Source organism: Urocitellus parryii, chromosome 15, assembly GCF_045843805.1.
Source record: "Urocitellus parryii isolate mUroPar1 chromosome 15, mUroPar1.hap1, whole genome shotgun sequence".
Classification (NCBI taxonomy): Eukaryota; Metazoa; Chordata; class Mammalia; order Rodentia; family Sciuridae; genus Urocitellus; species Urocitellus parryii.
In genome coordinates, this window is record NC_135545.1 from 21,038,985 (window position 1) to 21,055,447 (window position 16,463).

Sequence of the window (16,463 nt, forward strand, 5' to 3'; positions counted from 1 at the left end):
AAAAAGCTGTGAAAATATACAAGAGGAAAGTACTCCATACATATAAAAAAAAAAAAGTAATAATGACAACACCTAAAATTGGAGAAAAAGAATAATCTGGGGGAAGAAGAACAAAACGTTATTTTCAAACACTGGTTCATTTTAACTAAAATGTAGAAGATAAACTTTACAGGACCTCAAAAATATAGAATTAGATATAGTTTTTAGTTATTTAACTGACAAAATTAGACTACATGTTATTTCTGAAGCAAACAACCTATTGTTTTTAAATCTTCACTAACTCACCATCTAGAATAATCTGCCCAGAACTGGTTGAAATCCTTTGCACTAACAATGAAAAAGGATACTGAAAGCAAATTAACAGTGCAAATTCTAAAGGCCATGTTTAAATTAAATAATAATAATGAAAATAAAATCTCTTAAGAGCTTAAGCAGAATAATTTTCACCTAAAGATAAATGTTATTCACTAAAAGCAAATATTTAGTTATAGTTTGTAGAATTATATGCATTTAAAAGGAATAAAATTGTAGATGTAATAAAAATTATTTGCAAAAGCCTAATAAAAGTTATGAACATCAATCTGAAAAAAGTCTTTGTATCTAGCCATATACTCGAATGTACTGAACAGCATCAAGCCTGTAAATATAAATCTCTTCTGAATTCTCTGTGACCATTCCATTCTCAACCTCTTTCCTTTTGTGTGCTATAATTTTTAAGTATTCTTTCAACACTTTCAATAGGACGTGCCCCCTGGTGGAAATGTTCGCAAACCTCTGTAAGGATCTCTCCTTAAACCAGCACAAAGGTTTGGACTTTTTGCTTTAAAGATGGCAAACTGAATACATTTGCTTAATACTTACTTCCTCCTCCCTATACACATCAGTAAAGTAACTGCTTTAAAAAAAAAAAATTAAAGACATAAACCCATAGAGACACATTGACAGGAAAAAGTAACAAACAAGAAAAGTCAACTAAATTTTGGAAACTGAACAGGTGATAACTGACTTTGCACAACAGAAAAAACTGAAACTCGACTGTAGAAGGGAAAAGCTGTTAACAAGTGAATTTGGGTTATTTTAGGTTATAGGACCTGGAAAAGGTTACTCAATTGGAAATATTTCTGAGAGAAAGTAAACTTAAAAAAAAAAAATCTAAAACCCAAACCTTATAAAGCACAGCCAGATGAGTTCCTCTTTTTTGCCTACAGAAGATTTACAACCTTGGGTGGTTTGCAGAATAGTAAGGGAAGTATGAGAACATTTGAAACACCAAGTAATTTGAAGCAGGGGGTGAATAGGAAATGTCTTAGCAAAAACAAGGGAACTAATTCTAGGGAACATAATCTAATTTAAGACTCCTAGCCTATTCCTAGAATATGAGATTAGAAGATTCTCTTATAGGATGATGATTAACCCCAAAGGTGCTGATATTTGAAGACTGTTCAAAAGAACAATCAGCTTGCCAGTTAAATCTCTAAAGCAGATCAGTCAAAAGCCTTGCTTATGAACACAGAATTTAACCTTGATTAATTTGATTAGCAAGACTCACCAGATATTTGAAAAAAAAAAAATTCAACATTAATACCAGAGGGACAGGGGGTATGGCAGGGCAGAGAAAGGAGAAAAGAGGTACATGGGAAATGCATAAAGAAAACCTTGATAGAAAAAACAAACACCGAATAATACTGCATCCATGAAACAAGAACAGTATGTTATAACAAAGGAACATTCAAAGAACAAAAAAGAAATTTCTGAAACTAAAAATCATTATCAGGAGGAAAACTAAAAAATTCACAAATACATGGAAACTTAACCAATAAAAATCAATGTATCAAGGAAGAAATTTCAAAGGTATTTAAAAATTCCTTTAGATTAAAAAATAAATTAAAACCCAACATATCAAAACATACAGAACGCAACAAATAGATGGTAACAGTGACATTTATAAATACAAATGCCTACATTAAAAAATAAAGATCCCACTGGGCATAGTGGCACATGTCTGTAATCCCAGCGGCTAGGGAGGCACCAAACAACTCAGTGAGACCCTGTCTCTAAATAAAATACAAAACAGGGCTGGGGATGTGGTTCAGTGGTTAATTAACACTGGATTCAATCCCCAGTACCCAAAAAATAAAGATCTCAAACCAGTATTGATATTTGGACCTAAAATGTCCTCCAAAGTCTTAAGTGTTAAAGACTAGGTCACCAGCCTGTGACATTACTGAGTTGGAAACATTAGAAGGTGAAACCCATTGGAAGTAAGTTACATCACTGGGAATATGCCCTTGAAGGCATTCCGTGCCATTTCCTCTTTTTTTTTTTTTAATATTTTTTAGTTGTTGGTGGATCTTTATTTATTTACGGCACTTAGAATCAAACCCAGTGCCTCACGAGACATGCCAGACAAGTGTTCCACCATTGAGCTATAATCCCAGACTCCTTCTCTGCTTCTTTTTGTTTCCCAACCACCATGAGATCAGCAGCTTTGCTCTACCATGATTGTTCTTCCTCATTACAGACCCAAGAGGATAGGGTCAAGCAACTACCTTTATAAGTTTAATTTTTTTGTCACAATAACAGAAAATCAACAGAGAGGAAATCCTCAATAAGCTAAGAGTCAGACATGGAAAAATCTAGTTGTCATCACACATAAGGGGAATTTAATAGATATCTGTGTACCCATATTCATAGTAGCATTATTCACAATAACCAAAAGTAGAAATGTACAAATGGATAAGCAATATGTGGTATATACATTCACAAAAATATTATTCAACCTTAAATGTGAATGAACCTTGAAAATCTGCTAAGGGAAAATACTCCAGACTTAAAAGAACAATTATTATATGAGGTATCTTAGAACACTCAAATTCATAAAATAGAAAGGTGGTTATCAGAAGCTGTGGGGGAAGGGGAATGGGAGTTATTTAATGGGTACGGAGTTTTAATATGAAATAATGAAAGAGTTTTGGAGAAAGATAGTGTTTATGGCTGACCAACAATGTTAATGTACTTAATGCCACTGAATTGTATACTTAAAAATGGTTTAAATGTATGTTGTGTACGTTTTACTACATAGGAAGGGAAGGAAGAAGGAAATAAGGTTAGTTACTGGGCTATTATAATAGGGTATCAATTTCAAAATATTTGACAGAACTAGGTTGGCAAAAATAGTCACTCTGATCAGATTTGTACTGCCCATGTTAAAAACACACATCTTTCTCATGGTAACAATTCAATCCTAACTGGTTATCCTACAGATACAAATAAACAAGTATAAAATGATATATACAGCTTTACATGTACACATAATCACACACTCAGGGTATTCACTGCATCACTGCTTTTAACTATTAAAAAACCTGAGAACAATCCAAAAGCCTATCACAGTAAGGGACTAAGTAAAATATGGTACAATATAATATAATGCTATGCACTAAAAAAAATGAGACAACAAGAGAAAAAAAAAGAGTACCACCATTTGAGTAGATGTAGATGGGCAGTAATGCATAAATCTACATTTGTGAACGCACAGAAGACCTAGACTGACTAGTAGGATATTGGAAACAGTGATACCTCCAAGGAGGCTAGCTGAATGTTACTAAACATGTGAAGGAAAGACATCTACTTTTCAGTAAATAGCCTATAAATTTTGCAAATTCGAGGCCAGCTTCAGCAACATAGGAAGGCCCTAAACAATTTAACAAGACCCTGCCTCAAAAATAAAAAAGGCTGGGCTGGGGTTGTATCTCAGTGGTAGAGCACTTGTCTAGCATTCCTGAGGCACTGATTCTCAGCACCACACATAAATGAATAAATAAAAAATAAAGGACCATCAACAATTAAAAAAAAATTAAAGGATGGAGTTGGCACAGTGGTAAGGCGTCCCTTGATTCAATCCCCAGTATGGGAACGGGGCAGCCATTTGTAAATGTTCTCATAAATAATCTTTCTTCCACATCACTTTTCTCAAGAGGGTGGGAGGGTAATTTGGTGCCTAAAAGCTCTTATCACTCACTTTCTTTTGAATTTTGTTTAAAAAATATACCACTATGGTAGAATTTTCCTTAGAATACTCTGTGAGATAATAAAAGTTCATTAGGGAAAAAAAATTCTCAAAATCAAATAGTTTGGGAATCATAATATTAAAAAATTAATGGGATTTTTTTTGGGGGGGGAACAAATACTGGGATAGAATCCAGGGGCTCTTTACCCCAGAGCTACATCCCCAAACTATGCCCCCATTTGTTTTTGTTTTTGGTTTTGTTTTTGAGACAAGGTCTTACTAAATTGCCCAAGCTGGTCTAGAACTTGTGACCCTCCTGCCTTAGCCTTGAAATTCACTGGAATTATAGGGATGCACCATCATGCCCAAATGGCATTTTTTATTATTATTATTATTATTATTATTATTATTATTATTATTATTATTATAGCACTTCTCAGGACATTCAGTATGTAAATGTGCATCTGACTTTTCTAGTAGAAGGAAAACAGTATGTAGTGATCTACAAACTTCCTTGATTGTTTTACCAACTTTGCTTTAATTACCATTCATTCCTCTCAACCTTGACATCAAATCAGCTATCAAGTCCTATCAGGCTCTGATCTTGTCTTCTCTAAGCCTATAGTCATTACCCTAATTCATGATTCTTATCCTTTTATGTTCCCCTTTCCACTAATATATATATATATATCCAAAACATATTAATACCTAATTTAACATTAAAAACGGCTTTAAAAGTTCTTGTTTTGGCAACACAACAATGAAGTATTAAAAGATGGCAGAACAGGAGGAAGCAAAGAACAAACACACAAGAAAAAAGAAAAAAAATGCTAAACCTAAGTCTAAACACTGAAGACTACACTAAATATAAATGGTCAAAACACCAATTGAAAGAAATTATCAGAATGGATTAAAAAGGAAGTTTTTCTATACTGTAAAAAATATTAATTTAATTATTATATACTAAGCAAAAAAGTAAAAGGGATGAAAAAATATACACACCATGCATACACATATATGTACTTGACAATAAAAGATTTAAAACACATGAAGTAAAAACTGATAGGAAAGAATGGGAAAATGGCCATAATTACAATCATATCTGGAGATTTCACTCTTTTCTCAATATTATCAGACAAGTAAACAGGAATCTATAAGGATACAGAAGAACTGAACACCACCATCAACCAAATGGATATATATAACATTTATAGAAAGTTCTACTCAGTAACAGCAAAATACACATTCCTCTCAAGTGGTTCACATGGCAAGACAGACCATATCTTGGATCATAAATTTAAATATATTTTTAAAGAACTGAAAGCACACGTTATATTCCTTGACCAAAATCAATTAAACTAAAAATTAGTAGCAAAAAATCTCTAAACACTTAGAAATTAAACAATATTATCTTAACTAAGGATGGTAAACTTATTCCATAAACAGAAAGTAACTATTTTAGGTTTTATAGGCCATATATGGTTTCTATTGCATTTTTTTCTAACAGCCCATTAAATGTTCTCCCCCGTCACACACCAAAAAAAAAGCTTGCATTTGTGTGTTTGTGTGTGTGCACACAAGCACACACACACACACACACACACACACACACACACACCAACAATCAAAAGTTTTAAAACACCCAGGTAAGAGCCAGATGTGGCTGATTAATTATTTAGAATTAAGTTTGATCACCTTAATTCTAAATAATTAAAGAGACAACAAAAAAGTCTCACAGGACATTAGTAAAATATATTAAACCAGGGCTGGGATTGTGGCTCAGCAGTAGAGTGCTCACCTAGCATATTCGAGGCCCTGGGTTCGATCCTCATCACCAAATAAAAATAAATAAATAAACAAAGGTGTTGTGTCCAACTACAATTGAAAAATAAATATTTTAAAAAATATATATTAAGCTGAAAATGATAATACAACATTACCAAAATGGTGTGGCATACTGATTAAGCAATACTTTAAAGTTTATAGCACTAAAATACTTATATTAGAAACTACAAAAAAAAATGCATAAAGTAAACCCGGAACAAGTAGAAGGAAGAAAAGACACAATCAGTAAAACTACAGTTGAGTATTAAAAGATCAGCAAGATCAATAAACTTCTAGACTAAGACTTCTCAACCCTACCAGTCAGTATTGAAACTTTGGGGATAGATAATTCTCTATTGTGGGGGGGCTGTCCTGTACACTAGGTTGTTTAGCAACATTGCTGCCTTTTATCCACTAGATACTAAAAACACTTACCATCCCAGATATGATGAAAAGTCTCTCAATATAATGCTAAATGTCCCCTGTGAGGATGAAATGGACACCTGACCATTTGAAAACTGTTCTTGGTAAAGATTTTGAATTTGTTGTTAAAGTCTTTTGAAAAAAAAAGAAATCTTCTGGTCCAGATGATTTTATTGGTTAATTCTACCAAACATTTAAAGAAGTAATACAAACTCTATTCTATATCTTCCAGAAAATTTAACTCATTTTATGAGTTAAACAAATTACTAGCAAATCAAATCCAACCATATATGAAAATCATACCATGACCAAGTGTGGTTCACCCAGAGAGGGAAAATCATTGACTATAATTCATCACATTAACAGACTAAAGAAAAATTACAATATCACATCAATAGATGCAGAAAAAATCTGTTAATAATATTCAGTATTCCTGATTAAAAAAAAGTTTACAAATTAGAAATGTCCTATATTTGGTAGAGGGCAATCATTTTAAAAAACTAGAATTACCACCACATTTAATAGTAAAAGACAAAATGATTTCTCTAGAAGATCAATCACAAGGCAAGGATGCCCACTTTTACTATTCCTACTCAATACTGTATTACAAGTCCTATCTAGCACAGTAAGGCAAGAAAGAGAAATAAAGACATACATATTGAAAAAGAATAATAAAGTGGTCACTATTTATAAACTACATTTTTGACTATATAGAAAATCCAACAGAATCTATCCCTCAAAAGGGTACAGAACAAATGAGTTTGGCAAGGGTGCCAGATACAGGTTAATTTAAAATAAACATAATAAAAAGTGTAAATATGTCTGCACTTTAAAAAATCAAAAGAATGGGCTGGGGTTGTGGCTCAGTGGTAGAGTTTGCCTGGCAGGTATGGGGCAATTTAATTCTCAGCACTACATGTAAATAAATAAATAAATGTCCACTGACAACTAAAAATAATCTTAAAAAAAAAAAAGAAGTCCTAAATACAAAGTTATACTGCATGTACAGATTGAAAGACAAATACAGTTAAGATGTTAATTCTCCCTCAACTTATTCATGTATATATTTAGCACAATTCCAATCAAAATCCACCATAATTTTTTCGTGGATATAAACATGTTAGAATAGCCAAAACAAACTTTGAAAAAAATAAATTATAGGACTCATATTACCCAAATTTAAGAAACACTATAAAGCTACTATAATCTAAACAGGGTGATATTAGCAAAGGGACAGACACATAGATCAAAGAAACAAAATAAATGGTATACAAATCAAACCATACAAACATAGCCAATTTGTTTACTTGTTAACAATTTTAGTCAGATATAATTCACATATCATACAATTCACCTATTTAAAATGTAAAATTCAACAGTTCTTAGTATATATATAGGGTTGTGCAACTATCACCCCACATCTATATTTACATTTTCATTATACCTTTAAAATCTCCTCCATTCCCATTAGCAGTCTCCATTCTTCTCCACAATTCCTAAGCAACCACGAATCTATCTTGTATTTTATAAATTTGCCTATTCTAAACATCTCATGCAAATGGAATAATATACATGAACTTTTTAATGGGCTTCTTTTATTTACCATAATGTTTTTAATGGCACTTTTTTAAATTTTTATTTTGTGGTGCTGAAGATCCAACCCAGGGCCTTGTGCATTGGAGGCAAACTTCTAACAACTGAGCTATATCCCCACCTCTCCCCCAAGGCACTTTTTTTTTTAAACTGGTAAGATTCTATTTATGGATATATGGCATTTCATTTGTCTTTTCTATTCCAACCAGCGCAATGGGGTATCTCATGTGGTTTTGACTACCAATTCATTTTTAACAAAGGTGCAAAGTCAATTCAATGGAAAAAAGATAGTTTTTTCAACAGTGTTGTGAGCACTCACATGCATGAAAAATGAATCTTGACTTAAACCTCATACCTCATACAAAAATTAACATAAAATATGGGAGAAAATATTTAACCACCTTTGGCAAAGAGTTCTTAGATATGCCATCAAATACATGATTCATAAAAGAAAAAAGTAATAAACTGAAACTTCAAAATTAAAAACTTCTGCTCAAGAAAGAAAATGAAAAGATACAGCATGGAAAAAAATATTTGCAAATCATATATTCAACAAAGGACTTATATCCAGAATATATAAAGAATTCTAAAAACTAAGAAACCATAGCCCAATCTTGAAAACTGCAAAAGACATGAACAGAGGATACACATACAGCATGTAAGTGTGTGATTCAATGCTCAACATTATTAGGGAAATGCAAATTAAAACTATTATGCACTATTCAAATGGCTAAGATTTTTTAAATGGACAATAACAAGTACCAGTAAGGATGTAAATCTACTAGAATTCTCATACATTACTATGGAGATGTAAAAATCACACAGCCACTTTGGAAAATAGTTTGGTAGATTTCTTAAAAACTAAACATATATTTACTTTATGATCTAGCAATCCCATTCACAGTATTTACCATCAACAATGAAAATTGATATTCACACAAAAGCTTATACAGGATGACAGCAGCTCTACTCATAACTGTCCCAAAATTGAAACAACCCAAATGTCCTTTAACAGGTGAACAGAAAACCTGTGTGACACGTGCATGTAATGTATATTCATAATGGGACACTACTCCACAATAAAAAGGAATGAACTTTTGAGCTGGGGTTGTGGCTCAGTGGTAGCACATGTAAGGCATTGGGTTCGATCCTTAGCACCCCATAAATAAATAAATAAAATAAAGGTATTGTGTCCAACTACAACTAAAAAAAAAAAAATTAAAAGGAATGAACTTTTGATACACAGAGCAATTTGGGTGAGGCATTACTAAGTGAAAGAATTCATTTTCCAAAGAGACTTTTGAATCCATTAACAACAATAGATGGAACAAACCTGTGGTTGTTAAGCCTTAGAAACGGAAGTAGGGTATAATCACAGATGGGCAACATGAGGGAATTTCTGGTGTGATCTGATGTTCTAACTGGTATAGCCTGATCTGTATCTGATTGTGGTGATGGTTAAACAAATCAGTATGTGTCATAACTCACAGAACATAATAGAGATCAATTTCATCATATGAGAATTTAAAAATTGTTTTAAAACTTTTTAAAAAAAATGATTATTAAATGGCAAAATATAAGATATAAGCACAAAGAGTAGGGACGCTGAGCTTGCCTTCTTTCTCTTAAAAATCTGAATTTGTGTGGTGTTCTGAGAGCCCATGTCACCCAGGAAATGAATCACCCCTTTGTCCAGCATATTCAGACCACATAATCTTACCCATTCATTTATCAGTTAATAGCCTGGTTGGTTATCAGATCAAATGTCAGAGTATGGCTGCAGTACTTGTGTTCAAGTAACCCTTATTTTACCTAATAATGGCCCTAAAACAGAAGTGTAGTAATGCTGGCAATTTGGAAATGCCAACGGAAACACCATACGCTTCCTTTAAAAATAAAGGTGAAAGTTCTCAACTTAAATAAGAGGGAAAAAAATAAAGTGTGCTTTGGTTCCCAACATCTAATTCGTAAAATTGTGGAGAAAAGGAAATCCATGTTCAAATCACAAAAATTACAATCACAGTGCATGAAAAGTGTTTAGTTAAGACAGAAAAAGCACTAAATTATAAGATTCCATGGTTTCAGGCTTCTACTGAGAGTCTTGGATTATACCCTCATGGGTACGGAAACTATATACCTTTTCTTAATAAATATAAAGTACAAAAGCATACTTTTAATAATTTTTTCTTGTTATTATAAAATTACATAAAAATGTGTGAATAAAACAACTTAGAATTTATTTGTCAAATTAATTCTAAGGCATATAAATATGTGTTCTAAAAATTATTTTAGATGGCAATTGATAAAAAGTCATCATGTTTGGTTAATTCCCAAAACCACATTTAACTATTGGAAAGTGATTTACTAAAAATGTTTCTCTACTCAAGAGCTCTATTCTATTGTATTAAAAGTCTTCCATTATTCATGTTTTAAGTTGTATATTATTCTAAAAGTTTCTTCACTAAAATTTGAAAATCAAAGTGAACAAACTTTAATAGGTTATGAACAGATTTCCTATCAACAAAACTGTTCCACTAAATAAAGCCTTGTCTATTAAGAAAGGTCTCTAAGAAAGAATTATGCCCACTATCTTTCCTCTAATATACATGACTTATTTTAATGTAGTAAAGGCAAAAGATTTATCATTGACAGAAATTATATATAGGCCTAACAATGAGATTCTGATTAGTGTCACAAAAGATCAAAATATATATCAATTATAAACTTATAGGAGTTGATTTGCAATTAGAGTCTCTAAATATAGTTCACAAAATTTCACAGACTAAATGAGTTCTCTAACTAGTACCCACCCATGTATAAGTGAAATAATTTCAGCTTTAGAAAACTCAGCTGTTTTTTATCCAATATGACCTCATTTATACAGAAGGATCCTCACAAAAATTTATTTTCAAACATACATTTAACTAGAAGTTTGAAAAGCAGGTAGGGGTAAAATCACACCATCAATTTAAATATGTTATTTTAGAAATAAGAACACAGACTAGAAATTAAATAAACCTAATTTTAAAATACAATGAAGCTAGATCCAAGCTAACCCATCTAATTACAAAATAGGGCATAGGTATTTATACCTCAACAAATACTATTGTAGATAAACAAAACTAAGGCTACCTTTATAAAATGAGGCAAGGAACTCAAGCCACTTGAAAAGGGTAAAGGATTAGGTGATAGTTCTTTTCCACACCTAGTCTTTTCTATAAGATGAAAATATGATTTCTTCCAAAACAAAAAGCATCTTTAAAGAATTTTCAACTTGTGTAAATAGACTTTCTCTTAGTTCACTAAGCAAAAAGTAAATTACTTCTGGGTACCAAGAATTAAAAGCAGAAGTAAATCTATTAAATCAACTAAAACAAACCAATTATAAAGAACAAAATTCCCCCAATTCTTATGCCTTCCCAACTTATGTCTACAAAACCATCTGTACTGACTTTTATACTTGGTAATTTCTGAAAACATGCCATTGTGGGTGATATTTCCAACCCAGACTGTTCCATTCTCCAGCTCATTCTCAAATGTTGGTTCAACTCAAACTACCTGCAACTCAACAAAAATCACAAAAAGCCTAGACTACTAAGTCATGGAAGGTATTTGTGGCCACAATCCATCAGCTTTGCAATTTGTGAACCAATACATATACAACAAAGAAACAACATTTATAAGTGGTACCTACGTTCTTTCCGGTGTTCAACTAAACCTACAGCCTGCTTTGCTGAGCATTTTGCAAACCAGTTGTCCCCAAGTAAAACAGTGACTTCATTAGTATGAACAAGTTTTCCTGGCATGAAGGCAAAGGGGCCAAATGGTACCTATTGTTTAAAAAAGAAAAGAAAAAGGCAAAAGAATTAAAGCACTAAAACATACACTTTATGAAACACTTAGCATTAAGAGTCCTCAGTATTATTGAACTCTCTTTTTAACTATACACTGGGAGAAATAAAATGCCAACTTCACAGAAATTTAACATTTTATATTAAAACTTCACCAGGAAAATCTATAGAAAATTACTTTAAGCTAATAATCAATGTTAAAAACAGGAATATAAATCCATACCATGTTTGCACATCACTCTTTAAACATTACACTTAGAGAAAGTGTGGCCTCTGAGCATTTATACTTTTCATTAATTCTTAAATCTACATGAAATTACTAAGAGTAACGAAATATTATCAATGAAGAATATTCTTGGTTTAAAAAAAACCTGAAAATTATTTCCAATATCAGTCATTTTCGCAAAGCAGGGAGGAAAATAGCTTTAATGAATCTTCCTAGCTATATTACAAAATATTTGGGCTAGTATAACAAAAAACCTTCAAGAAACAGAGTACTCATATGGTAAAAGGTTCTAATCCAGGGCTCTCAACAGGTCACTATAACACTATGAGGATCATTAAAACAAAAATTATCAGCACCTTTTTTTAATGGAAAAAAAAATCAATGTTCTAACATTTAATTCTATGAATTACAAAATATTACAGCCTATGCGATATTACTGTTGTAATTCCAGTTTTTTATGTAGTAAGTTTGCACAAATGTCAAATTCTGTGCTAATATTTATGTCACTATAATGAAATACATACATACACACACACACACACACACACACACAAGAAAAAATTTACCAACTATTACTACAATTACTGTAATGTTATAAAGTATAACAAAACCTTCCTTGCAATGGTAGTTACCTCTGATACAGTCCATCAATTTGTCAATTTGTACACATACAGCAAAAAAAAAATCATATTTTACACAATTAATGTTTACAAGAAACAATGTATTGCTTTAAAAGAAACACACTAAACATACCATGATATTATAAGACAACTTATCAGGTAAAGTACTGAGTCTTTCTTGAAGGGCATTATAGTCATTATCTACCTTCTTCCTGTTGACAAAAAAGACCAAATACTAAATGAATGAACAGATTAACAATTTTTCCACTCTATGTATCATAAGACAAACTAATTAAAAACCTAATCTTACTCTATTTGTGTACAATGAATCATCTATCATGTATAACTGATTAGAAAATAAATTTAAAAAAAATTTTTTAAACACCTAATTTTAGCCATTTACAGAGTAAACATTTTTTTTTAATTTTTAGAAGTTTTTTTCTACGAAGTTTAGGAATAGCATTATCCCACCATATATTTATTAAAGAATTAAGATTCTCCAGGAATTTTGGCTTTTAGAAGTAGAATACTCACATCTTTACAATTAGTGTTTCCTAATGTAGAAGTCCACTCTGACTAAATAAAATGTAGAAATAAGGTGAAGAGGTGGGCTTCATGTTTGGAAGGAAACAGGGGCTCAAAGGGAAGAAAGAAATTTAATAAAGCTTTTGAGTGAATAAACACTGAGAAATGGAAATCATGAACTCAAATTTGATCAGATGCTTGGTCCTAAACTTTAGGCTGAAAAAATGTGGTGTTGTCAACTCTTCAATTACTCATACTAATGTGATTAAGGGGAGAGAAAAATCAGGCTTTGCAGTCTGTTTCATGTTTTATCAAAGCATAGGTACCAGCCGGGCATGGTGATCTACGCATGCTACTTGGGAGACTGAAGCATGGGGATCACAAGTTTGAGGTCATCCTAGGCAATTTAGTAAGACTCTCTGTCAAAATTAAAAGAAAAAAAAAAAAAAAGGTTTGGATGTAGCTCAGTAGTAGAGTGCTTGCTTAGCATGTCAGCATGTACATCTCTAATACAGGGGTAGGGGTGAGAGGGACAGAGCTACCAAATACAATAATTTCAAAGAATCAAAAAATATAATTCTATCAGGGTCACATTTTCATGCTGTGGGCTCTACCCAGTTCTTAGACATGGAATACCAAGCATTAGCCTATGCTGAGATGCCCATTTTCAAACTACCTCTGGAGATTTGGTTTCCTAAGGGTTCCCTCTTAGGATGTAGGCTGCAAGCAAAACCAGGGCACTAAATTTTTTTGTAAGCAAAAGGGCATTATCAATTCTAAAACGTTGCAAAAACCAACTCAGCAAATAACTTAAATGTACATGTAGATATAGTCAAATTAGGATAAATGCACCATAATTAATCACTCTATATAATCAAAATGTCTACACTATAAACATCATGGAACTGGTTTCAGTTTACTCCTTAGCTGCTCTATAGCAATAATAGCATAATTAATAAAAGTTACCTCATTTAGTCCTAAGATCTCAGGAATTTCACATATATATTGATATTTATCCTGAAAGTATTCTTATAGTAAATGTCACTTACCATTTTTCTGTTACAGAAGAAAAAGTAGAAGAAAAATGGAGATAAACAGATCTCCTACACAACGGTGAGATGAGTACTGATTCTAACCTAGGTCTTTTGACCTGTATTCTTGTTGTTGTTTTCTTTTTAGACATACATGACATAGACTTCATTTTGACATAATAAAAAAACATGGACTGTATCTTGTTCAAATTTAGTCCCCAGTACCTCTCCTTTCGCTTCCCTTCCCCTACCCCCTGCTTCCTTTTCTCTATTGATTCTTGTCATTTACCCAGTTATTTTTTTTATTAATTTTTTATGGATATCCACAATGGTGAGGTTTCCTGTATAAAAGTTATGTCTTTTGTATAAAAGTTATGTCTTCATTCCACTGCCTTTCCTTCTCCCATCCCCTTTTACTTCACCCTTCATTTCCCTTTGTCTATTCCACTGAACTTCTATTTGCACCCCCACACCCTTATTGTGGATTAGCTTCCATATTTCAGAGAAAACATTTGACCTTTGGTTTTGGGGGACTGGCTTATCACTTAGCATGACAGTCTTCAGATCCATCATTTACTGGCAAATGTCATAAAGTCATTCTTTATGGCTGAGTAATAATCCACTGTGTATATATACCAAATTTTCTTTATCCTGACCTGTATTCTTTCAAGCAAACTTTTTTCACTTTTCTGGTATTCAAAAGTGCTTTTTATAAACTTTCCTCACAAATCCTTTTCTATTAATAAAAATAAAATGCCTTTTATGAGTTGGGGATATAGCTCAGTTGGTAGAGTACTTGCCATGCCTGCACAAGGCCATGGGTTCAATCCCCAGCATACAACACACACACACACACAAACACACACACACACACACACACACACACACACACAGGCTTTTATTATATTTAAGGCAAAACTTAACCTTCCAAATAAAATTTTATATGGATAAAATGGAAAAAAACCCTTTATGCACAGAATTATGAACCAGAAAAAGCATAACTCTGAAGTCAGACCACAGAATAAATCCCAGCTCTACTACTAACACACACATGCAAATTAATCTTAGTCTTAAATATCTTCAGTGGTAAAATTGGAATGATAACTATCTCATAGGTTCCAGATAATTAAATATAAAAGATGTAACTCCTACATGTTTTTCCATGAATCAAAAACAAACCAAAAAAACACCCACCAACCCTAAAATGTACAGGAAAGACTATTATCTACTAAAATTAAGAGTCCACTAAGTAAATTCTTTTAAATGGATAGTCGGACTTATTGAAAGACAGTAGAGCAAATGTAACCATTCAGGGGCTTTGAAAACAGGGTTAGTGTAAGCAATAAATAGGATAATGCCTATAAAGAACAGACTTGATACAGTGCATCTATGGAATACTAACAATTTATATGTTTGAGGTAAATAAGTTAATTATACATCAACTATCTAAATGTTTCTGTGATTAAGTAGTATTAAAGTTAACATTCAATATGTCTTACATAGGCAAATATAACTAGAAAAATGGACTTTAAAAAAAATCTCCTTCATACATTAAGAGTAGATTTAACTTAAGGTAATACCAAAGATCAATGTCAGTATTCCAAATCAAGTATATTCAGTTTTAAGTTCATCATTAATAATCCTCCTAGAATAAAAATGTTGTCAAATTGTAAAACAGTTAAAGACTGGAGCTGCTATTTCTAAGTTTTGACTTATTTTCTAAAAATAAAAAAAAGGAAAATAATATAAAATGCAACCCATGAAAATTCCTTTTTGAAGGGAGACCAGCAGAAGGCAAGCAGTGTTTCTGGAATAAATTATGGCCTGGGAAACTCTCTGAAGGCCACCGCACTTGTCAAAATGTCCATGACCAAGTGCTTAATCAAAAGGTCTTCTCCAATAGTTCCTCTAATATTTAGGGCTTAAATAAACCCATTAAAGATCACAAAGGCAACAGGAAATTCAAGTTATTTTAGAACCAATGCTGAGTGCTGCACGGGGTAAATAGGAGATCTTTATATGTACCAAAATTTTAACATAAATTTTCTACATTATTACTTGGAAGCAAAATTAAATTTTGGACATTATGGTCATATTAAAATGTAGTCAAAGAGGTAATTACTTTTTTTAAATTCAAATTGGGAACAAAACACAGCTACAGTTAGGATAACCATCTCAAGTCTACTTACTTATATGTATAGACCCGTTTGTTTCACTTTACCATATTTGATCCTTAGAGTTTAAGATAAGCTTTCAATTCCTAATTTAAAATTTTATCCAATAAATAAAGTTTAAGTTGTACCAGATAACCTCATGCAACTTTCCCTATAGAAAACAATAACTAAAACATCTGTATAAGGC

General features: G+C 32.1%; 1 protein-coding gene across 2 annotated transcripts in view; it reads right to left on the reverse strand.

Annotated features, from left to right (window-relative positions):
- Uri1 (URI1 prefoldin like chaperone) overlaps positions 1-16,463 on the reverse strand; it is a 67,485-nt gene that overhangs the window by 15,070 nt on the left and 35,952 nt on the right. For both annotated transcript variants that reach the window (XM_026391231.2, XM_077793138.1), the window contains 2 exons: positions 12,680-12,758; positions 11,544-11,679 (listed from right to left, as the gene is read on the reverse strand). In XM_026391231.2, the coding sequence (XP_026247016.2) occupies positions 11,544-11,679; positions 12,680-12,758 (215 nt within the window). The remainder of the gene's footprint in view (positions 1-11,543; positions 11,680-12,679; positions 12,759-16,463) is intronic.